At 36.8% G+C, this 25,693-nt stretch overlaps 1 protein-coding gene across 1 annotated transcript in view; it reads right to left on the bottom strand.

Annotated features, from left to right (window-relative positions):
- LOC306856768 (arf-GAP with coiled-coil, ANK repeat and PH domain-containing protein 3-like) overlaps positions 1-25,693 on the bottom strand; it is a 73,445-nt gene that overhangs the window by 33,585 nt on the left and 14,167 nt on the right. Inside the window, exons 2-4 of the mRNA XM_079396211.1 lie at positions 9,541-9,598; positions 7,549-7,668; positions 7,415-7,468 (exon numbers count right to left, since the gene is read on the bottom strand). Coding sequence (XP_079252337.1) covers positions 7,415-7,468; positions 7,549-7,668; positions 9,541-9,598 — 232 coding nt within the window. The remainder of the gene's footprint in view (positions 1-7,414; positions 7,469-7,548; positions 7,669-9,540; positions 9,599-25,693) is intronic.

Below are 25,693 nucleotides of genomic sequence, written 5' to 3'. Positions count from 1 at the left end.
CAGCGATATAGCATTTCTTTAGTTACCGCTGTAAACACAGCAGCGCTGCGCTTATGAACACTACTGTAATATGTATTGTAAGGAGGACAGATGAAAAGAAAACACCATTTAAACTTTTCTGAATGCAATCAGCTCCCTTCAGAGGTGAATGCATATAAACCCCCACCCCCAAACGTATTGCTATTCAATTAACAAACTAATGAAATTTAATCTCAGTCGACTTGAATCGTCACATATATTTATAAATTTTCAACTGGCTCAGGGTGCATCGTTACGTCCCTAATCAAATAACTAAAACCAAACCTATTTGCAAAACAAACACTTGAACATACATCAGATTTAGATTTTAGGTCATATTGTCCAGCTAGCCCTAAGAGGAGGAACAACTTCTGGTGGACTATATTAGTGGACTAATGCAGGGAATAGTGAATGAGGGTATGGGGCGATTTCGAACATGGCACAAGTGTACGCAACGTAAAGTTTAGTGAGTAGACGTCCTATGCATTAAAATTCAGCAACACTAGTTTTTTGTTCCTGGTTGGCGTTAAAACAAAACAAAAGCAAATCACACAACTTCAATGCAGTTTGCAAATATTTGTTTAAATGATGGTTTCGCTCATCTAATCACTGAAATGTTTGTAATGGATATCACATTTTTCATCATTTATAGTGGGACAAGTTGTTCTGCTGTTTTTTACACTATTGCCTGTAACGAATGCATTCAGATTTGGGCAATGCCCTCATAAAAAAAACAATCACATCATTTAATAAAATATCTCAGTGAACTACATTTGCATTGTTCCTGTGACAACCATAGTGACTGCAGTGACTTGAAACACCCTAGTGACCACATAGCAACACTGTAGCATTGTTTCGCACGAGTAAACACCACTCGCATTTTCTTCATATTAAAGTCTAATTAAAGAGTTTAGAGTGCGACAACTGTGTTGAACACTGTTCAGTAGGGTAATTAACCAGCATGCTTTACTGAGCACTTAATGACTTCACATTGCGGTCACATCTCTAGACATTGGCATCACACCTTCTCTTTCACGTTCTCACTTTCTCCGCACTGTGAGATCTCTTCATTTCATCCTCTAGCCTTGTTTTACCTCAGATCTTCTCTAGCATGAGCGTCATTGATGGTGTGACCTCGGGTGACAGTCTAAGAAAGACATCAAAAGTCTGAGGATGACTGACTGTAGGCGAATGAGAGAGAGACGGAGGAAGATTTAACCGTGGCCTGTAGCCCAACATACGCGTGCTAGTGCTCCTCAGAAAGCACAGGCCTTTTATTTAGCTCCAGAGAGCTAAGAGTCAGTGAAGCATCACAGTCACAGAGATGGAGAAGAGAGGAGGTTCTGCAAGCCCTTCAGCAGTGGAACAAAAGAAGATGAGAGAAAGAATAAAAGCGATAAATGGGCACTTCTTCAACTTCAGGCACTTTTAGGTCTCAGGGGTTGATGTTTATTAAATTAACACATTAATAAATACATTTTAATAAACTTGTTTTCAAAAGTCAAACCAAAAATTATTCAGACACCAGATATCATTTACTAGTGGGTGCAGGACACTATAGCTCATTTATGTAAGTGAGGATAGCAAAATAAAGTGAACTGTGACATATTATACCCAAAAATTCTTCATACAGTGGACTACCAGTAAAATTGATAAAAAATAATAAGCGTTTAGTGTAAGTGCTTAAGTGTTTTTTCTTTAGTTGCTAATGCAACCTTTTTACACCGCAGACTGAACAAAATTAATCATTGCTTGGTAACTGGTTAACCTAAATTGGTATTATCTAATTGTGTCCTTAAATTTAACAGCTGAATAATTTTGGTTGATTGCAATCCTTCATTTTTGCTACTTTACAAATTATAATTAGAATATATATAAGACTAAGATATGTTCGTCTTTGGACATTTTTAGTAGTCAAATTAAATATACTAGTAAAAGAGAGAAAAGTTTTCAAAACTTTAATTTTCTAAAAGTCTATCATTGAAGAAGCACTAAATACAATACAGGCTGAAGAGGAAAGGCAAACAGTCCCATCCAAATGTTCCAAACTGGCACGAGGAATATCAGATGGTAACCTCCTTTCCTTTGGAGCAGTAATGGAAGTGACACACTTTGGAGGCAGACAGCATGTTCAGCACTTGGCTGCAAGCTGTTGGAATGGTCTGCATGTGACTCTGAACTGCCTGCTCAGCTTTTGACTTCCTGCGTGTGTGTATACATATATACTATATATATTTAAAAAAACTGTTCCATACGAGACCACTTTACAGAGCCCGGCTGCCAAACGGCTGGGCCGTTCATGAACTGTATACTTAAATTAGTTTAATTCAAAAAATGTGTTGCAGGAAGAGAACAAGATCAATAACGGCCGGTCAAAGGGTTCTGTGTTGCTTTCAAGTGGAAAGAAAGCAAACTGGCTTTCAGACTTTCAGTTGTGGTTAAGCAAAAATGAAAATCTTGAAACGATAAAGAGTATTAGTCGATTCTTATTTCTGGAAATGTGCATGTTACATAATGCAGCAATAGGCAAGTTCTGGAGATTTTAGCAGGAAGTAAAGCACAAAGTTGATGCCCTCAAAGACAACTAGGAACTGCCGTAAAAGTTGTAATACTTCTTTAGCGTGCGTCGTGTTACTGTCATGAACACGCGTCGAAGACTGACATGGAAGAGAAGAAATTGCTGAATAAAGTCATTATTTTTGGTTTCTTTAAGCACAAAAATTTCTCATAGCTTCATAACGTTACATGTCACATGGACTATTTTAACAATGTCCTTACTACCTTTCTGGGCCTTGAAAATGTAAGTTGCATTGCTTTCTATGGAGGGCCAGAATGCTCTCGGATTTCATCAAAATGATCTTAATTTGTGTTCTGAAGATGAACGAAGGTCTTAAAGGTTTGGAATGACATGAGGGTGAGTAATTAATGACAAGAGTGTCATTTTTGGGTGAACTGTTCCTTTAAGTTTAAAAACTATAAAATGATTTTCCCAGGAACAAATGAACAGATTAAGACTTTAAACTTTTAAATCCACTTTAACAGAAGAGAATGCATATTGAGAAATGGCCCTAGTGATGAAATATATCATTTAAAATCATCAAAACTTAGAAGAAAAACATCAGACTTTTATTTTTTCAAAAATCTCACACATGCTACGTCTCATTCCACTCCCTATTTTGTGAATCAAATACAGGCACTAACAAGAGCCTTATTCCACTGAACCCTAAAATATGGCATATCCTCAAATTTACACAGTATCAGAGAAAACAAAAATCATTATTTTCAGTACATGAACCTACTGTAGTGAGCAGAACTCAAAGAGCCAATGACATTGAATGGCATTGACGACATACTTGGTGCAATGCGTCTTGAGGCACGGAGTTTAAAGTGCGCATATTTAAGATGCCAGACATAGACGAATCTACCCAGAAGCAGCATAGAGCTTGTTTGGCAGTCGGAAATAACAGCACAGCTTCTGCAGGTATGACAACACTCCTGTTATCACCTTCAAAATCACAAGTGAAAAACATTCTCTGATTACTCATTTCTATGGCCTCCTTTTACACTCCTCAGCGCCAAACAGATAATGTCAGTAATTACACTCGGAGGGGAGGTAGTGAGACGTCACTTCGACAGGTTAGTTCACATTACAACTGCCTGGATTCCAACAACTCAAACTGTAAAAAAAAAAAACACCCATTTACACTGCCTGATCAAAAGACACACAGGCTTTTATTCAATTACAGTACCGGTAATTACTATAGATTTACACCATCCTAATAATGTGTTGCCATGCTAACAGGACAGGAAGAGCATCAAATGCATCCTGCTTTGCTTAAAAAGTCTTACGGTGAAATTAATTTTGAATGTGATCGCCATTCTGCATTAACACTAAATAAAAGTATAGAAAAATGGTGAAAACTAAAATAATATTGGCTATTATTATTAGGAATAAGAGGCAAAAACACAAAGTGTCTGTCAGTGCACCAGCATATACTGTAGTGCCATTTGTGCTTTGGACATCCCAAGTTCGAGTCCTGGCTCGTGGACCTTTCTCAATCCCCATCTCTCTCTCACTTCAACTAACTGTCCTGTTATAATAAAGGCTAAAAACGGCAAAAATAAACTTAAAACTCACAATGCGTCAATGAATCCTGATTTAAATAATAATAATAATAATAAAAATAATACTATCTGCCCTCCACCATCTAGAGGCAGTGATTCACAGCATCCAGGGACTTTGCAGCGATGGGCGTCCTGGATTTATGAGGCAGGCAGATTAGATCCAGAGTAAAATGGCCAGGCTTCATCTTTATAGAGTGGCAGATTAACAGCTTTGACCCGAGAAAAACACGAGAGAGCAGGAACAAGAGGAGTTAAATGTTCTTTCAGCACACAGGCTTCATCTGTCCTTCCTCCCATAGACAGACAGCTATGTGTAAGAATCAAGAAGCAGTATTGTTATTGTAACTAAAATTATAAGTATTAAAAAAAAAATAATAATTTGTTAAAGCTAAAATATAAAATAAAAGATTAGATGAAAAATGTAAATTAACAATTTAGTTCCCTTGGCAACTAACCAAAATAAAATAAGTTTAAGCCAATGAAAAAATGAAAGCCAAATAGATTTTTTAGATTTGAAACTAATAAAAATTAAAAAAGCATATAACACAATTATTAAAACAGTAAAATGTGAAAATATAAAAATTTGAAAAAATTATAAAAATAAAACCTAATTCAAAATATGAATGATATATAGTATATATTATGCTATAATAGTATATTATATATAAATAATATAAATATAGAAGGCTGTCAAGCAGTAAGCACCATGCCATATACAAACAACATACTGTACAAGCAGTCTCCAAATTTAACTTCACCTGGCACTTATTACCTACCATAAATGCTTCTTACCTACCAAGAGAATTTATTTTGCATTATTATTATTAATTTTCAAGATTTTTACATTTTTAATTTTACAATTATTTTTTTAATCATCATTTAACAAGCAGTACAATTATGCTTACTATATTTAACTGTAAAATATTACAAATTTGTGCATCTTCTCGTTTGGCTCTGTTCGAAGGTGGTCGCATTTTTCTACCCTCCCTATCCTGAACTTCCCTGCTTGCTCTCTCGTATTGTCTTGTCCTTCTTAAGAGACTCTCGCTGCACTATTTACAAAACCGAAATTATGGATCTGATCAACTGGTCTCTTAACGCAATTGACACCATCTTCTCGACTAGAAGATCGGGATCTGGAGAACCGGAATGTCCTGCTGGGACGTTTGCTGCTGGCTACACGATGGACGCATGGGAGAGATGGCGGGTCGTGTGTCTGGCGGCTCTCTCCGTGGAGGACATTGAAGACATCTTCTTATTCGGAACCATGATAACTGGGTTTCTGCTGTTTGGATTAGGTGTTGCCCTAAACTATCGGAAAATTAAGGAGACGGGACTGGCTATCCAAAACCTCTCAAGGCTGCCCGTCATGATTGAGGCTGTTGGCAGAGCGGTCGCCTCTGAAACAGAGACGATTAACCGCAATATGGATTCAATCACGGCTAAGCTCTCGGCTTTGGAAAGGAAAATTGATGGACAAGGAGATCAGAATGGACAATGAGAATAGCTGTGAAACTGGAAGACAGCTGTTCGCCCAAAGTCAAAACAATCTTATCTCTTTCCGGCTTCCCAAAACAGAACGGCTTGACAAGGCCGCTCTGGTATCAACTCTCCTGTGAATACTGCAGGGAGACGCTCTTTCTTCCCTCCCCCATCAAACACCTTGTTATTGTCGGGTGCTTGGGCTCTGGCCAAGGTCGTTTCCATGGCAATTGCTATGTCGCACCACAACCTGCGAACTGAGACAACTGGTTTGGAGTACTGGCGCAACGGATTTCAAGGCATACGAACTCACACGAACTTACACATACACACACTCATACATCTCCCTACCCCCATCCCACGCCTTCGTCGCTTCATCCCGTCAGTTGATAACGGGTCTGTGTTCGCGCTGTAATGGCTGCAGGCCGGATGGCTGTTTCGTCTGAATTGGATTTTCTATGCAAGTTATGTTCCTGTGTTGACTGTGCTCTATGCTGAGGTTTTTGTCTGTTCTCACACTGCACTCTCGTTCAGGAGCGTAGTGTGAGGACTATTTTTTTCTCCTCTCTTTCCTCATGTTGTGCTGTATTCTCTTCTTTATTGCATTTCGTTGCCTTGTACCTACATGTGCAATGACAATAAATTGAATCCAATCCAATTTAAAAATGTGAAAACAACAAGAGACAAAATAAAAATAAATTGTAAATGCATTATAATATTTTCTGTAGGACTATAATCGTTTTTAAAACGGTCCCTTAGTTCCCCTAAAAAAACAACAAAAAAAAAAACACATTTTATTTATAAAGATAATTGTATTTGGGACTTTTTTATGTAATGTGAGTTGTGTGAAGTGAGAAGTTTTCGCCAAATTTTAGTAAACAAGTTCAGTTGAGGGTGTGACCTTGACGTTTTTCTGGTAAAGTGCAGGAATTCAGTGTTCACCGCAGTCATGTCTCACAAAAACAGTTTATCACAAGAATAAACGGAGTCTAATTACCCATAAAAGCAGCGAGAATGACCAAGAAAGCCAGAGAACAAAGCCGAACTGCTTCTGTTCAAATGCTGCTGATGCTACAAGCAGGAAGGGATCAGTAGTCTTTGGGCTGAGAATTAAAAAGTCCTTTAAACCACAGCCCTGGTATTTCCTCTTTCTTTAAAAGTGAAGGTGGCTGCGGTAACAGGAGACATGTCGAGCTCTGCACACTGATTGCCACTCTGTCTCTGTTTTCAATTACACCATCCTCAAGAACAGGAAAACACCCCAAAACTCTTGCACGATGACATACTCCGTCTCAGATGAACCAATAAATGTGATTAGTCACCCACTAAAATGAGTGGTTTCACATGTACGAACCATTTTACATTGATCTGTGGTGCTCAAGTTCGAATCCAGCTTGCAACATTTCCAATTCCTCCTTTAGTTCCTAAACATTTCTTGTCCTAATTATATTTACTTCTCAATAAAAGTGACAGAAAGGTCAAACAATTTGAAACTCGACACAAGCCTGTGCACTAAGATGCCTTTTATGACTGCAAATGGCTTTTGTGAAAGAAAAAAAAAGCACATGACGTGAAACGCCCCGTGTAAAAAGATCCATGTTCTCTGGGTTGAGTTACACCCCATGGCACACGTAATACGGCTTCCTAATAAAAACACCCATGAGAGAACTACAGGCCCTGCCAGGTTAACATGATGAATCATTATGATCTCGGACTGAAACCTGTGCTTGTGTGTCTTGTTATGGGACATGTGACCATGCAGAGCAAACCCGAGGGGAATGTGTCTTACCATGTGATAGTTAACGATTTCCTGAAGGCTCTCGCCACACTTTTCAAGACATTCCTGAAATGAAATGATCAAAAAATCAACACAGCTCCTGAAGGTCTGACTATTACCGGAGTCATTTAGAAATAAATACTTACTGGGATCATCTCCTCCTTTTTGCAGTGGTGAGACAGGTCTCGAATGCCGTTGACAAAGAGTTTATTGGCACTGATGTACACACGACCGGCTTCGATCATCCCGCTGCATAGCTTCACCAGCTGATGGACAGAACACAGCATATTCACAGAATAGAATATACAGAATTATATTTAACGACAAACATGCCGTCGTTTGCAGTGAATTTATAACAGCTATGACGCACTCGCTGCTGTGATTGGTCAGATGGCGCAATCCTTTGTGATTGGTCTACCGCGTACAGCGCGAATGACAGCCCATGGGTGGACATTATGCAAATGTGTTACTTCGTGACGTACAGCCGTAACAGAATAAGATTCGAATTCCTGACGACTCGTTTAGGTGATTGCGAGCCGACTCTTTTTTTTGATAGACAGTAACTTTATTTATCATGCACTTTCGGCTTCACAACTTTGCAGAAAGTTTATGTTCACATACTGCTACATGACACACTGCATGAAAGGTAATATTCGAAAAGGCATAATAGGGGCACTTTAATATATGGTTATATAGGATTATATTTTGATTATATCATTTAATATTTTTTACTTTTGTGAAAGCGCATCCTAATCTGACACAGAAGAGAAAAAAATAGCTGAATAAAGTCACTATTTTTGTTTTCTTTGCATATAAAAAGTATTCTAGTAGCTTCATAAAATTACAGTTGAACCACTGATATCACATGGACTATTTTAACAATGTCCTTACTACCTTTCTGGATCTTGAACATTTCAGTTGCGTTGCTGTCTATGGAGAAAGCTCTCGAATTTCATCAAAAATATCTTAATTTGTGTTCTGAAGATCAACGAAAGGTGGAACGACATGATTTTCATTTTTGGGTGAACTATCCCTTTAAATATTACAGTGTAGCCTTAAAAAGAATGTATATTGATTACCATTTGTATAGTTTTACTACAAATACCAAGATTAAACGAGCAAAACCACTGAGACTGTCAACTTCCTCTGTGTTGCTTCCACATTAAATGCTAATGCTATGCTATCCTAATGCTAGACGGAATTCTCTTTTTTTCCAATTACATAAATGGACAATTACAAAATACACAATGAGCTAATGTGAGAATGGACATGCATACCACATATGGCAGTGAGCATGTAAGTTTGCTCTGAATCAGCTTGTATGAGGCTAATGGAGAAATTTCTAACTAACATGTTCATATTTAATGCAGTTCTACAGCTCAAGAACCCAAATATTGTTTTATTTTATTATTATTTACAATTTTTGCAGCAGATGAAGAGATTAAACTTGACTCTCTAGCATGCTGTGCTTTATTCTCAGTGAATGCTAGCATGCTAAAAGCTGCTTTGAGAAGAATTAGCTTTATTTCAGCTATCAAACCAGCCCTTTTGTTATCAATTTAAGGCCTTCAACAATACATTTCAAGAATATCGATATGCTAGCTTAGCCAATGAAAGCTTACTTAGCCTGTTTATTTGTTGAATATCTGTCTGTCAAAGGGCTGCACGATCTTGCATTCAGTTTGTGCTACCTTTAAAAGTTGGTGTATGTACACACACGCATCTCTGGTTTGATTTTATTTGAGCATCTTACACTAATTTAATGCTTATTAAAAGTTTGGGGGTTTTAATATTGTGATAAACTTGCAGTAATGAGTAGACATTGCCCTTGTATGCAGATTTGGAAGCTTCTCCTAACGCCCTGAAGCAGAAAAGACCTGCAAGACTGCAGTTCCCTGATGCAAATGTTCAGCATCCTAATGCTAAATGGGGTTCTCTCTCGAATTCCCCTAATCCTGTATGGAGTACGAGCTGGGATTTAGCTCAGTGCGCATTTGTTATGCTGTTTTATCCAGGCAGTAATGCGCTAGTGCTTAGTTAGCTGAGCATTAAGAAGGCCTCAAACATCTCAATTAAACAAGGCAAAGAAGACACTGATCAAATGAAATGAAGTTATTTCAAACAGAGTTTATTCATACCTTATCCAGCTTGGCTTCTATTTCCACAACATCAGTCTCAACTTCATCGATATTCGCCCTGCAGAGACACAAGAAATACACATTATTCATTAGATGATAGATATAAAGTCCTTTTTGATTGGTTATATGAAAGGATGAACAAAACCATTTAAATTATGGTATTATTTTTTTTTTTTTTTTACAGATTTGATATACACTAATCCATAAATTTCATGGCATGTTTTGGGAAATAACATTGACATTTTACAAATTTAACCATAAAAAGAGGTTAATATTTCTTATTAAGAAGTTTGTAATGAATTTCACCATTTTTCTTTTTTTTTAGACAAAATGTATTTAACCTCAAACTCGAGATAAATTGATGAATTTTGGCAATATTTACTCAAAAAATGAGGTGCATAAACTCAGATTAATGAGGTTTACGATCAATCCGTTCCAAAAAGAAATACAAAACCTGTGCTAATAGGAAACAAGCTGACAAAAAAATTAAATCCAATACACCGTCCATTTTTGACCAGGAGTACCACAAATGTATTTACATTATATTTGATAATTTTTGTATTTTTCGGTGTGGAAAAATACAAAAGTACACAAATGATCAAATATAATTTGGTGCAGTTGTTATACCCTGTGTGAGCCTATAGTTGTAGTCCAATATGATAACATTAGCTAACATTTCCAGGAAAAAGAAAACCCTCTCAGGGTCAAAATGACCGGAACACAACATGAGGATTAAAACATTTGTTTTTTAATGTAATAATGTAATGTAATGTAGTTATACCATACCAAACAGACATTGTTGACTTTATGCCACCCAAAAAAATAGCTAAATAAATTTCTGAATTCAGAAAAAAAGTCAAGGTATGTTTAATGCATCGACAAAATATAAGTCAAGACACTGAACTAGGAACAAGACTAGTAAGTATCTGCCATTAGTCATCCTCTGTATAAGGTGCACTCAGGTTCAATAGAGGCTTTTAAGCTGTATTTAGTTGATGTGGTTGACTGCAAAGGGATGCATCTCTTATTATGCTATTGCCCCTTTAACGTCAATGACCTACAGTTGATCCCAGAGCCTATTTGTAGCCAATATAGATTGACAATAGAAAGACTGTATCAATTTACATCTTCACACTACCACTCTCTGCAGCAGGCGTGCTCTGAAATTAGGTTACACCTTTATGAACATCAATTTCATAAACGGATGACGACATATCTAATCTCACACTATCTGAAAGCCTTCTTTATCCAGTTTAGATTCCAGCTAAAAGCTATTGTTCTTAGTCAGCTCACCACAGTTGGTGCACGTTTGAAGAAACCCTGTTGAGACGTCTAAGGTTTTCTCCTCACAGCTCATCCTCTCACACAGCATGCTCTGTTACTTAGATTTATCACGTTAGCTAACTCAAACAGGGCCGAGAGGCGTCCAGGCATCAAGCATATGTGTGGCTCTGCTTGCAGCCTTGCACACATATCCAGTATACTGTATATCACACAGTAATCTTGCTATAATGTAAACATCAAAAAAGTACTACGGTATTACCATTGCTGTACTGCTGTACTGTACTGAAAATAGTCAAAAACTATTTTATCCCTGGTAAACTGAAACTTAAAATCACAAATTTGTATCTTATCTGCGAGGAAGTATGAACCTGGGTAGTCACACCATGTGACCATTTTGATGCTCAGATTTAAATTTCAGTAAATGTTACTTTCCTCTTACACTATTTGTGTAACAATAAAACTCAACATTTTGATTTGCTGAGCCACATTTGAAGCTGTTTATTTAATTCTAATGTAACAGTCAGGCTCTGAAAGTAACAATCCACAAAACCTTTGAAAACATACCTGCTGTGAGCTATGAGGCTGTTGATAAATGGTATATGCTTTTTATTTAGGCTTCTGCTCTGCTTCAGACATATTGTTATGAGTCATGAGCAATCAATACTCCACAGACCTATATACACACATAGACACAAACCCATTTAAACACCTCTGTCATCTCCGCTGCAATCACTAGCCTTCTGGGACAGACTGTTGAGCAGCTCTAAGTCATAGATGGGGAGGAAACAGCCAACAGAAAAGGTCAACTGCAACTGGCTGAGACCAGTTCAGGAACGGACTGACAACTACAACATGGAAATGTTTTGTTTCTGCTGAGGAACATATTGGGTCTATGACATGATCTGTTTCATATATATATATATATATATATATAAAAAAAACATTCATACATAAATGACTTCGATAACACCTCTTCTACGATGAACATGTTTGCAATTTTTTTGGGGAGCATAAATCAAGCATCAGGGTAATACAACTGTCCTGTATGGAGCTCCTAAAGGGACACGGTAAAAAAAAAAATGATCATGCATTCCCTCACAAAAGTATTGTGTTCACCCAAGAAACTTTTGCGTTTTATATTTCAGTGCTTTTATAAGCGAACACAAAGTTAGCATGAGAACGAAAATGTTTTGCGAGCGAGTGAACGCAAAGCTTTTCAGGGGAACGTAAATGTTTTACGAGTGAATGCAAATGGTTTTCAAGGGAATGAAAATGCAAAGTTTCTCTGGGGAAAGCAATTTTTTTTCAATAAAACAAAAACGTTTTGTGAGCTAACGCAGAGCTTCTTAATGAAACACATTTTTGCAAGTAAATGCTGGGGAACACAAATGTTTCTCGAACGAACGCGAAACTTCTCATTGAAACAAATTTTTGCAAGTTAATGCAACGTTGTGCCAGTGAATGTGAATGTTTTACGAGTGAATGCAAATGTTTTGCAAGTGTAAGCAAATTTTTTTGGGGGAATGCGAAGTTTTTTAAAGAAAACAATTTTTGGTAATTCGGTTTTGTAAAAAATTTCTGCAAGTAAATGTGAATGTTTTGCGAGTGAATGCAAAGTTTATTTGGGGAAAGCAATAGTTTTGCAAGAGAATGAAAATGTTTTGAAAGTGAGTGAATGCAAAGTTTCTCAGGAGAATGTTTTTTACGAGTGAATGCAATAGACTTCAGAGAGAACAAACACATTTTGTAAGCAAATGCAATGTTTCTTGGGAACGCAAATGTTTTGTGAGTAAACGCAAATGTTTTTCAAGAGAATGCTAATATTTTTTAAGGGAATGCAAAGTTTCTTTGCAATTTTTTTTCAATAACAAAACAGTTTTGTGAGCTAACGCAAAGCTTCTAAATGAAACGCATTTTTGCAAGTTAATGCAAACATTTTGCGAGTGAACGCAAAGTTTCTCAGGGGAACGCAAATGTTTTTCGAGTAAACGCAAATGTTTTGTAAGGGAATGCAAAGTTCCTCTGGGGAACAATTTTGTTTCAAGAAAACAATAAAAGGTTTGTGAGCTAATGCAAAGCTTCTCAATGAAAATAACTTGTAAGTAAATATGAATGTTTTGCGAAACAATACAAAGTTTATTTGGGGAACGCAATAGTTTCGCAAGAAAACAAAAATATTTTGTGAGTGAGTGAATGCAAAGCTTCTTAGGGGAAGTTTTCTTGGGGGAAAGCAAATGTTTTACAAGTGAGTGCAAATGTTTTGCAAGTGAATGACATGAGTTTTAAACTAGATAAAAAAAATTTTTTTTAAATAATTTTCTTTATCTAGGACACTAATTAGTAATTTACCCATTGGCTCTTAGCAATGCCAGATGACATTATGAGAGCCAAGTATAGTATTTATAGAGTTGTAACTTTTATTTTTAGTTACTTTTTCTTATTTGTAAGTCGCTTTGGACAAAAGCGTCTGCTAAATGACAAAAGTAAATAAGTAAAGTAAGATGGAGAGATCAGACTGTGCCCTGGCTCAGGTCTTAGCGCTGATGGTTCTCTCAAGGGAGAGGGAGAGTCTGGAGCTGCAAAGCCAAACTCAGTCTTGCGGTCCAAAACAGCACTTACAGAAGGTGTGGGCCATCACTGAGAGGATCTCTTGGACTAATCACCGAGACTGATGCTACAAGTATTGTGCAATAACCTGTTAAAACAAAAAATCTGAAAGTGCATTTGTAATGCAAGAACATCCTTATTTTTGTTCTGAGGATGAGAGGTCAGGCTTTGTTGTTCAGCCTCAACAGTAACCACACTCATGATCGCTGGACTCCATATGAGCTGTGATGAGTGGCAAGGATGCCACATTCCCATGATCTATTGTTAGGAAGACCCTGAGCACGTACAAACAGCTGAATTAGTCCTTCAGGTTGCCCAGCAGGTGGACTTTTCCAGTGAGTTTAGGTACTGACTCCTAAAAGACCCCCGGCAGCATCAACTAATGGAACAAATACACACTAACCGGTATTACAGGGCGGGGGGTCTCATGCAAAAATCATATTTTCTTTGCCTTCCCCAATTGTAAGTCGCTTTGGATAAATGCATCTGGAAAATGAATACATGTAAATGTATATACTGAATACAAACTGAAAAATGTCCTGAAGCTGGTTGCCTTAAACATTTATGTTTTCTCAACTTTGGATTTTTTACAGTGTAGTTCCAAACAAAGCCACAGCAGAACTGTTTTGCATCTCTGAGCAACATAAGACAGTGTTTTTTTACCCAATGAATCATTCCTTTTGAGTGAATGAGTTGAATGAAAGATTCAATGACTCACTAAGACATTCAAATGCTTTGTTCCTTAATGAATCAGTCATTTGAACAAATCAGTTGAATGAATGACTCAATGACTCACTCATGCAGTGACCTACTGGCGATTTTAATTTTATATTTAAAGTATATTTACATTTTTTCCAAATCATTTTAAATGTTAGTATTCAATGTTTTGTTTTTGAAACATTAAAACTTTATTTATGCATTTGTAACTCATTGCTATTGTTGTTAGGTTTATTTATTTTTGAGCTGTAATTTGTAATTTTCGTAAAGAGATTTTTGAAAGGACAGGAAACGGTGAGAATGAGATGGGTGGGATTGGGAAATGTAATTAAATTGTTCTTTGAGAAAGTAAAGTAAGGGATTACTCAATTTAACTAAATTTTTGTTTAATTTAATTACAGTTACTCCTAATGTAATTGCATTAAATATTGTCTAGAATGTAGGAGAAATCTACATAAAAAAACAGTGATTTAACATCAAAATTTAACATCTATTTTTAATATGTATGTTTTAAATGTACCATGCTCGCTTTAAATACTTTGGTCAGGTCACAAATAATTTCTGCAATTTTATATTAATTATTTAAACAATTAAACGAGTCTTAATGTATTCATGTGTATCATTGTATTCAACTGGTCAAGGTTAATTTGTTTAGAAAATAATTAAAAATAATGCAATAATTTTGAGAGAGTAATTATGTTTGATTCAAGACACAACCTGACTAACAGTATAAGTGGATTTCAGAAAAACATGACAGTGTCTCAGTGCTGCCTGCAGATAGAGAAGTAGTCTGGGGCGCAGTATGTTGCCATGATACCATGAGTCCAATGACGTGATAATATCACAGTTTATGAGACAACATTTCTCATTTACAGTGACTGGAGAGCTTTAGACCATCTGCTGGTGCACTGATCCAACACCTGACCAATCTGTCATATTTTATGCATTATTAAATGTGATAATGTTGTCAAAGACATTGACATAATTTACACTTTCATAACTTGGAAATGTTCTAAAAGATGTCATACATTTATGATGTCGTGTGTGTCCCGAATCCTTGCTGCCAAAGACAAAATGTGTCACATCTAATTTTAATTTCAAATCCACTAGATCACAGAAGCACTAACTTCATGGTCAGATGAGGGACTTTGGGTGGATGCTTAGACTGCAAGGTCAAACACATCCAGCTATGTTTGCATGTATGTGTCTGTTCAGATGAGACGGGACACTTAACCCTGCGTTTTAACCATTATCTGGTAGGACAGATTGGCTCCGCCCCCTTTCTCTGGGATGTGCACTGTTGACGCGAGTGAGCGGCCGGACACTGGTGTGATATGGTGGGGGGTGGGGGGGGCACGTGTCTTTCATCTTTAGCTCGGCTGCGCAGCCTCCCATCCATCCATCCATCCATTCGCAAGCTATTTTTAGCCCCACATGAGCATGTGTATGTGCGCGCATGTGCGTAAGCATCACATGAGTCTGCGCTCATAACTCTCCGCCTGACATTTCAGATCAGCCCTGAGGTGAGACTCAGAGGCCTGGAGTTTCTTCATTTAAACAGCTCTGTGGCCAAACCCACCGCTTTATATATATATCTTTCAGCTTCAGGCTACAATGATCTAAAGGCAACAATTTAACAAAAAAACACTGATAACATTAGAAAAACTGCTGGGTGCAGATGGATGTAAAATATGCACAACATTTTACAAACAATGTGAATCATGAATAATGAATCAGTCTGTTATAATCACCCATGAACTGATCATTTTAAGCTAATGTAATTTTTTTGTCCATGTTCAATTTTTTTTTTTTCTTTTCAATATGCAGATTAATTTTCTTGAAAATGTAACTATTTTTAAGCTCATCTTTTTTAGCTTAAACAGCATGAAAATGGCTTGACTTCTTTTCTAGTGGAGTTGATGTCCTGTAGTTTTCATTGCTGGAATGTCCTTTGCTTGTCTATAAACATCCTCTATTTCATAGACTGTTAAACAGCAACGGTGGAATTTGCAGGTTTATGATTTGAAAAAAGAAATGATGATAAAAATATGACTGCTTTAAAAGTACAAATTTTTTCTTATATCTAATTTGTCTTATTTGAATGATTTCCCACAGATCTCTCTCACGTAATCAGCTAAAATCAGAGACAATTCTTTGTTTTCTCTCTTACCGCTCAGTTTGAATGATCTCGATTCTCACAGTCCAACACAAGCTGACTGTGAGTCATGTGACCTCTAAGAGCATGAAACAGCCAAACACAGCTGCAATACAGCTATATATCTTCTATATATGAAGGATGCACTCAGATGTGGGGAATTATAAAGACACCTGCGCGTCTACTCAAATGCTACGCTGTCTTCGGAGTCCGAGCGGAGCTAAGCACATTCCCTGAGTTGCTTCCGCTCACAAAGCCTGGACTGTTAGCAAACAAACTCAATAGGCCAACACAGGGGCTGTTTTCATCCGCTGAATGACTGGGGCCTTCAGGACCCACAGCAAACGGATCACTGAATATCAATCTGTGTCCACATGTGTCCGCTATTTACAGGCTTTACTTTATAAGCAACCAAAACAACAAATGTGAGGCACTGTATCTGCAAAACTGAAAGAACAGAGGATCTTTTTTCGAGTTGGAGACGCAGACAAATTCCGCTAACTGTAGTATGGGATGTAGGCGTAAGCTCCGGTGAGAATATGCTAGTCTTGTGAGAACCAAGTTTTACTTACAGCAAAGGAAAACCTGTCTCCTCTTGGCTTACATCAAAATCCTTGGACATCCTCATTTTATGACAGGTTTTTTGTTTTGCTCTCTCCTCTGCACTTCCGCATTCATCACTTCTCACCGGAGCTTACGCTGCGCCATCCGCTGGAGCGCCACTCTCTTGGGAACGCGTGTAAGAAAGTTAGCGGTAGCTAGAGATTACGGTTTATAAAGTTTTAAATATGGATATTTTTCTTACACAAACCCATCGATTCACTCCAGAAGACATTTATTAACCCCTGGAGCACTTTTTATGATGGATGGATGCACTTTATTGGACTTCAAAATCTCAATAGCCATTCACTGCCATTATGAAGCTTGGAAGAGCCAGGATATTTCTTAAATATAACTGTATTCGATTGTATTCGTCTGACAGAAAAAGTGTCATGTACACCTAGGATGGCTTGAGGGTGAGTAAATCACGGGATAATTTTCAATTTTGGGTGAACTATCCCATTAAGATACTAAAGTGGTGTTCGGGTTTGTCGTACTCTTAAACCCCACTTGAACGTAAAATTTAGCTTTTTGCAATAACCCTAATTAAGATGTTTTAAGTGCATGTAAATGATGTCAGTGAGTCACAACATCATGACGTTTGCAGCATCACATTGCGTGTAAGATCAAGTACTCTGCGGGTGGCCATGTAGACTCACTAGCATTAAACGTCACTGGAGTTTGTTTGATCATCCTGGTATAACACCGCCTTCTAAATCAGAGAGCAGCATTGAGAGATAATGACAAGGGCCTCCAAACCCACAGAGAGCTTGAGAGGCTCCTAGATCATGGTGTCGTACGTCAACATGCTAACTGTAACATAAAGGTATGATCCCGTTTATCACCCCTTTAACTGGTCGCACTGGGAAAAGCACGTTATAATGACTTTCAGATGGTGTAGAGGAAGAGAAGGAAGAGTCTTCAGCTGCACTGGATGACAGGATCAGATGCCGCCCATCAGCTGTACAGCATCTGTTAGTGAGGGTTTCATGGAGTGAGCTTTTCCCAATCCCCAAATCTTGGAAGATGGGAAAAGGGGCCACAGGAGTTGGAGAAAATCCAGAGTTGAGAAGAAACGACAGTTGCCAGATGTTCCCATCTGTCTTGAGCAATATCTTCTGTAGTCCAAGGTCCATGAGAGTCACTGTTGTGCGAAGTATTACCCCAGTCCACTTTGTGGAATGAGATTCAGACATGAGAATGACCAGATGAGAAGGTGGCAGAACCCTGAGGTGTTTTACCCAATAGTTCCCTCAGGAGCAGGACTGTTTGCTTGAGCGACAGTTCAGAGAAAAACCAACCCAAGTGCAAAGACCTCATTTGTGGTGAGAGAAAAACAAGTGCTAAAAGTGTTGGCCAGGCTGGGTTTACTTTGGCCTCAATCTTTCCTCTGCAAACTTCAGGGGAGCAAATGGCACCTTTTCTCTAAGTGAGCTAAAGACCTAGGCCAAGTATTAGGCAACACTATGTGGCTTAAAACCGTTAAACATCTGTACAGAGTACATGATCTGTTCTGAGGCAAAAACACAAGCATTACTGTTTATACAGAACTATTTGAACTGTTTTATGGCTATCCATTCCTGTTCCTTAATGTTCAAATATTACATCACCGATTCACTGCCTACAAGCTGCGTACAGACAGTGTTGGGAAGGTTACTTTGGAAATGTAATAGGTTACAGATTATAAATTACCCTACTTAAGTAGTTTAACTTTTCAATTACTTTATTAAAGTAATGCAACTGATTACATTTGATTACTTTTCTATATTTCTAATGTTTTCTACTGTTAATCATTTTCAAACATAAACCAGGCAGGGTTAACCTTGCAGTAGTGCTCAACAGTCACTGATTCCTGTCAAGACTTTCAAAATCCTTCATCACTTGAATTAAGATTATAATATTTTAATTTTAAAGGAGACATTGGATGCAAAATGCACTTTTACATGGTGTTTGCATAAATGTATTCTAGCAGTGTGTGGACACAACCACCCTACAAAGATAAAAATCCATTCACTCATTTTTTTTTAATCCCATCAAGCCATTTTGGTTTTCAGAGCAGTATGTTGTTGTTGTTGCTCAGGCCCTGCCCACAAACTCTCCTGATTTGATTTTTGTATACTTTTACCATCTAATCAATCTTAGCATGCATTCATTTTGTGTCGATAAATGTTTGCCTTACTAATTATGCCTAAGTCTTTCTTTGGCCTTCACTCTGGAAGTGATCTGTTGATTCTGCGAAACTTTAATTAAAACTGAAACTGATTTTTAAATAAAAATGTGTTCACAAAATGAATTTTATAGCAAATTCAAAAACGATATTAAAATAAAACTAATTAAAAAATTAAAAACTATAATAACCTTGCTGTGAACAGAGCAAGGTAAAAGGGTGATGTTACACGACCATTGAGGAATTTTAACCAAAGTAGACATTTTCACGAAAACCCTAAAGAATCATACCAACTTGTGGAAGATGGGCATCCAATGTCCCCTTTGAAGCACAGCCGCCACAAAATCAGACTTCGAGATCATTCTGAGGTTAAATACAGATTTAAAATCATAACATGAAATATTTTATTAGCTATGATACTGTTTTTGAAATCAAATGTTTGCATAGCTATGACAGGAAACACTGTCTGGAATCTAACAGTGCCTTGGAAAAAACAGTTAATCTTGAAAAATGAAGCATAGCTATTACATAAACCCATAAAGGAAATAAAAGAGAGTTATCGAATAAGCATGTTCTAAACTCCTGAAACATTGGTGTTTCATATTTTAGAGCAGTCACTGCAATTCATGAAAGAAATCATTTAAACTGTATGTGGGAGTGTGTGTGAACAAATCAGATGTAACCCTCTTTGTAATCCTTTACGTTTTCATAACTAATTTAATAAAAAAATAAATTCTCAGTAACTGTAACGGATTACAATTACTTTTATTTTGTAATTAAATTATGTAATTCCGTTACATGTAACTAGTTACTTCCCAACACTGCGTACAGAGTATATGTTGAACAAATAAGCATCATACTTGTTCAATCTGTCAAATTTGTTTTCATTAATAAAATCACAAAGTTAAATTATGTTGTATCATCAAGATATACTTATATTGCACTATACATGAATCAAACATAATGGAGTCAATTACAAATAAGAGTGTCCACAATAAATAAGTGCACAATAAAAAAAAAACACCTGTCAAGTTATAAGAAAAGCATTTATTTGCATTCATTTTGTTTTCACAATGTTTTGAAAAACATTTATAAAATTTTCCAGGAAAGTTTAAATGCGATTTCTCTAAATGTCATACGATGTGATTTTATCAAGTATTAAAATATTATTCTTACACCTTGAATGCATGTGAGTCTCTAAAACATTTTAAATGCATTTCTTAAGGTAAAACAATATTTTTTACAAATATCATGAATTATTAATTCTCATATGTCATTGAGTTTTTGGGAGTTGCACCACTTGACATGAATTTTCGCAACCTGACCGAATCTTGTCCTGTTATAAAAATGTCAAATTAGGGGTTCTCTGTATTACCTTTCCTTTTTTCTTCATAATAGTTGCAGCATATGACTTTGTTGGTTGCACCTCATGACTCTGGTATGGCAGTAAAGTTTTGTCAAACATTAATAAGCTTGAATTAGCCAAACTACTTATGGTTACTTTGAAATAACTTCATTTGCCTTAACCAACCTGGTACTCATATATCATTTCCTTTTTTTCTTCATACTGGTTGCACCATCTGACTATGTTGGTTGTGCCACATGACTTTGGCAGTAAAGTTTTGTCAAATATTTGGCAAAATATTAGGCAGGCAATAAAATGCCAAACTACATAGAGCTTCTTTGAAAGAACTTAATTTGCCTTAACCAACCTGGTACTCATAACCTGTGGTCATCCAGCAAGGAATTACTGAGAGCAGCACTGAAGGCTAACTCATCACATCCTGTACTGCTAATGGAGTCTGTCACGGCCTCATCTGCAGGATGAATAATCAAGTTCCTCCTGTAACGGCTACTGCCTTACATGGGAATCCCTTTTTAAGAGAATGTTGGGAAATGGTGTTTTTACTGGCTTGTTTTAGCAACCATAGTCGGGGACCAAGTGAGATCAAACTGAAAAACCAGGCATGTTTTCTGCCACTGAAAACATTAACGTGTCACATCATATCTGATGGAGCCCCAAGTTCTGTAGAAGCTTTCTAGCCACTTTAAACCCAACATGCAATCTTATTTTCAATTGCTTGCTTTAGTTCTGCTGATGTGGGGCACCACAAACCAATAATTACACCTGATCATAAGTCATAAAATGTACTTTCAATGCAATTTATGGGGCTTAACAATACACACGACAGATCAACATGGCGTCAGAATGCATCTAAGAGTACTCAGGCCCACCCATGCAGCATGTTCACCAGCCAGACGATTCAAACCAATGCCAGAACGACTGTGGTTTGAGTTCCCTCCAGAAACCTCAAATATCTCAAAGAGGGAGACTGAAAAATCCAGAATAAAAAAACACCCTCTGCTCAAAGCAATCCAGTAATGTACGGTCATTAACCACAACGGTTAAATTACCATAGGACACATTGTTTGTAAAAAGCACGTCAACATTTCATAAAGCCAGATACAGTATGGATTTGTCATCTGGATGCAGAATTCCTTGGCATCGCCACTTATAGATGATCAATTCTACAACAATCCTCCTTTCTCAGGATTAGTTGTGCACAGCTTCCAGAAACAAGTTAACTTCTAGAACAGCCTGGCAATTGTTCTTGGCTAGGTATGTATGTATGGGTCATGATGGATAACTAGTTGTCAATTATTTTGGTCAATTATTTCAACTACATTTTTTCATATTTATATTTTTTAGTGTTGATTTTAACGACAATGTTTTAATTAGCATGCTAACTGGATGCTGTACCCTACATTACTTATAGTTTGTGTGGCGAAACTCTTTTGCAACAGCAGCATCATTAAATACATTGCATTCGTTCATTCATTGCAGGCTAAACAAATAGCTTTCAAAACTTAAGACTAACTAAAAAACAATGAAAAATGTTTCTAAAGCTTTGGTTATGTAACACACAGCTTACAAGTCATTACCTACAAAGAATTCTGGTGAATTCAAAACCTGCTAGTTACCCAAAAATGAAAATTTGCTGAAAATTCAGTTTTTTTTCTCCTTCATTGGAATAGATTTGGAGAAATTTAGCATGAAATCACGTTTGGATCCCCTGCAGTGAATGGGTGCCATCGGAATCAGTGTCCAAACAGATGAAAAAAAAAAAAACATCACAATAATCCACACTATGGATTATTATTTTCCACACTATGGATTATTATTTTCTCTCATTCTGTCAAAATAGTCTTTATTAGCTTCTTTTCCTGAAGAACAATTCCTCTACAAACAAAACCAACATCAGTTTCAGTCCACTGGCATTAGACGGCTCTCTGGGGATAGACTGACAACTCACAGGAAGTTCAGAGAGATGCACTGGCCAGCATGTAACTTTTCTGACTGGACAGTGCCAGAACTCCAGAGTGAGACTAATTCTCTTAGCGGGGTGTTATGTTTGGCACGGGGAGCCGGAGCAGACGGATAAGCCTTGACACGCTGCTCCTCGCAGAGAGAGCTTCCCCGAGAGGAAGCAATCTTTAGCACTGTCCAACAGACAGTGAGAGAATCCACCCAGATGGTGAACGACCAATATGGGGTTTTCAAACATTTTAAAACCCATTTTGTAACCAGAAACTTTTCATAGACCTCCTCACTTGAACAATTCAAAGTAAATGACAAATGAATCAGCCTTTAGTATATTGTAATTTATACTCAGTCAATCGCTTTATATTGTTTCATTGTTGCCGATCATAAAAGTGGTTGTCATCACTGTATACAATCCTTTATTATTTCAAATAAAATGTTATAAAGTTATGATTAATCTCAGAGCTGGTTGATTTCAAACTTTTTATTAAATCAATGTTTTTTGTAATATCTGAGGAGAAAATGTATTGGAAATATACTTATGTCACTAGACAAAATAAGTGTGTGGTCACTATTTCTAATCCTAGTGATTCCCTTCTATTTGTAGCTTGATTTTATTGTTCACAATTTAACTTTTCACAGATGTATGAATCTAATTTTTAGAAGCCTATCTCTAAATTATAATAAAAAGCAATGATAGCAAATCTATGACGTCGTTTTAGTGCCACGCAAAATAAAAAAGTCATCATATTTTGAGAATAAAGTCAAAATTATTAGAATAATCTCATATTTCTATGCCTTTAAAGTCATAATATTTTGATAATAAAGTAGTATATGCATGAATAAAGTTAATTTATTCTCAAAATACTATGACATGATATATATATATATATATATATTTTTTTTTTAAACATGGTACTAAAATGCTGTAGTACAAATCAGACATGCACAAATTTTCTGAAATTACAACAAAACCCTTATGAGGGGTAAAATTAAGCTCCAATAGGAGAATGAAAATAGAAAAAAAAGGAAACAAGTGATGCTTGGGACTTCATGTTAATAGATTTCAGCCCCGTGTAAATTACTCTTATAGATAAGCATCATCAGCAGATTTAATCAAATCAGTAGTGTCAAGATAGTGTTTGTTCGGTTTATTTTTGACATCTCTGTGCCAAAGTGATATTTACTGAAACAGGAAGCACGTGTATTAACTCTGAAGGGCATCAGAAGGTCAATTTTCAATTTATTTAATTCTTATTCATAATCTTTCATAGCTTTAAGCGCAAGGTCATATTTTGTGTAATATGCAGTGAAGCACTTCACATTAAATGTGAACACAAAGTTTAGCTGTATTGGTTCACTATTTTCATGGAAATGCGATAAGGATGCTAGCTAGGAAGTGAGCCAGAGACGAAGGGAGAAGTGGGAGTGTGTTGCCCTCTTTTCGTGAAAGTACATAAACTCTCAGGGTGGTCTGACTTTTTTAGAAGACGACGTAAACCTGACATGACAGTGTGTATGTGTGTCACTGTGGTGCTCATGTATGTTGTGCAGTAGGGTCAGGACAACTGTGCGTTAGCAGCTATAGGGGAAATGTGTGTCAGAGTCTATTTGCGTATTTGAGGACTAAAGCCTTTGCACACTTGGTCGTGTTCCAATTCCAAGAAAACATCAGATGCTCTCAGATGCAGCAAGTCTGTTTAAATTATTTTCAATGTCATTCAGTAAGTATGTTTTTTTTTTTACTCTACACTCAGCATATTTCATCTGCATGGTATTGGCATTAGAACCATGAGAAGAGTAAGATATGATAGTCCATGATTACATATTAACAGTATTCAGCAACTAAGCCCATCTACTGACTATAAAATCATAAAACACTATTCAAAGGGATAGTTTACCCAAAATTCGGTGAACACTTTATTTTGATAGTCCACTTTATACATTCTACTAACAGTAAGTAATTTTGCAACTACATGTCAACTAGCAGTCATTAGAGTATTAGTAGACTGTCTTCTTAATATATTCTAACACTTTATTTTGATGGGTCCATAACATATACAACATAATGACTATGAGAAACATTTGTCAACTTATTCTACTAACCCTAAAACTACCCTACTGAGAGTTAGTAGACATGTACAAACCGAAATCCGGAAATGTTGGGACGTTTTTTAAATTTGAATAAAATGAAAACTAAAAGACTTTCAAATCACATGAGCCAATATTTATTCACAATAGAACACATAGAACATAAATGTTTAAACTTTGAAATTTTACACTTTTATTCACTAAATGAGCTCATTTCAAATTAGATGCCTGCTACAGGTCTCAAAAAAGTTGGCACGGGGGCAAGAAAGGGCTGAAAAAGCAAGAAATTTGGAAAAGATTCAGCTGGGAGAACATATATATAAAAGATTATGCCAAGCTAAAACATATTCATTGTAGAAGGTCAGTTTTTGAATAAATTAAGTGTCATGTGACTGACCCAAAACTAAATTATGACTGTTTTTGTTAAAAGAAACCATGACTATTATTAAGTGGAATTTGGGGAAAATATGAAATGCTCTAAAAGTGTTTAAATACTTCAAACTGCCAATTCTCACTTTAGTTTCTCATTCCTTCCCTCAACAAACACACTCACTATTGCTCTCTCTCTTCATTTCAAGGTCAACATATAATCAAGCTGTGTCATCCGCAGTTACCGGGTTCAGTCCAGTCTCTCTAAGGACACATGAGCTGGTTCTGCAACTGGGGCTCCACAGCACACCAAGCATGCAGTATACTGAGCGTGCACTTCCTTCCCACCTGCGAGACCATCATTTAGAAGAACCACAATGTTTCAGTTGTTCTGATTTTCCAGTGTTGGCTCCACGAGGAGATGCTCTTAAACCACGCTGTCTCAAACTGACAGCCCTGGAAGCTCTGGAAAATGTGCGACTATTGAGCAGCTTTACATCCTTTTGGTCTTGTAAAATTCCCACAGCGGAGGTTCATACTGTGTTTAACGTTCTTGCGAGGTCTGTGTAAGTCATCTGTGGCGAATGTAGAAAGATTACATCAATTCTAGTGGCATTTACATTACTTAATTTGCGCTGTAAGCTATTTCAAAGGGTAAAACCCGGGTAAAGCTGCATTTCACACTTGTAATTTAGTTGTGGAGTTAGCACCTCTTTTCACCCAGGGTTATGAAACCCTGTTCTGGTTCCTCACATATACATTTTTTGGTCAGTCACAGAAACACAATGCATTGTATAATTGTTTTTTTTTAGGGGAAAAATGTCAAATGGTGTCCAAAAAC

Source organism: Barbus barbus (assembly GCF_936440315.1).
Source record: "Barbus barbus genome assembly, chromosome: 37".
NCBI classification, from domain to species: domain Eukaryota; kingdom Metazoa; phylum Chordata; class Actinopteri; order Cypriniformes; family Cyprinidae; genus Barbus; species Barbus barbus.
This window is presented reverse-complemented; position numbering and strand designations above follow the sequence as displayed.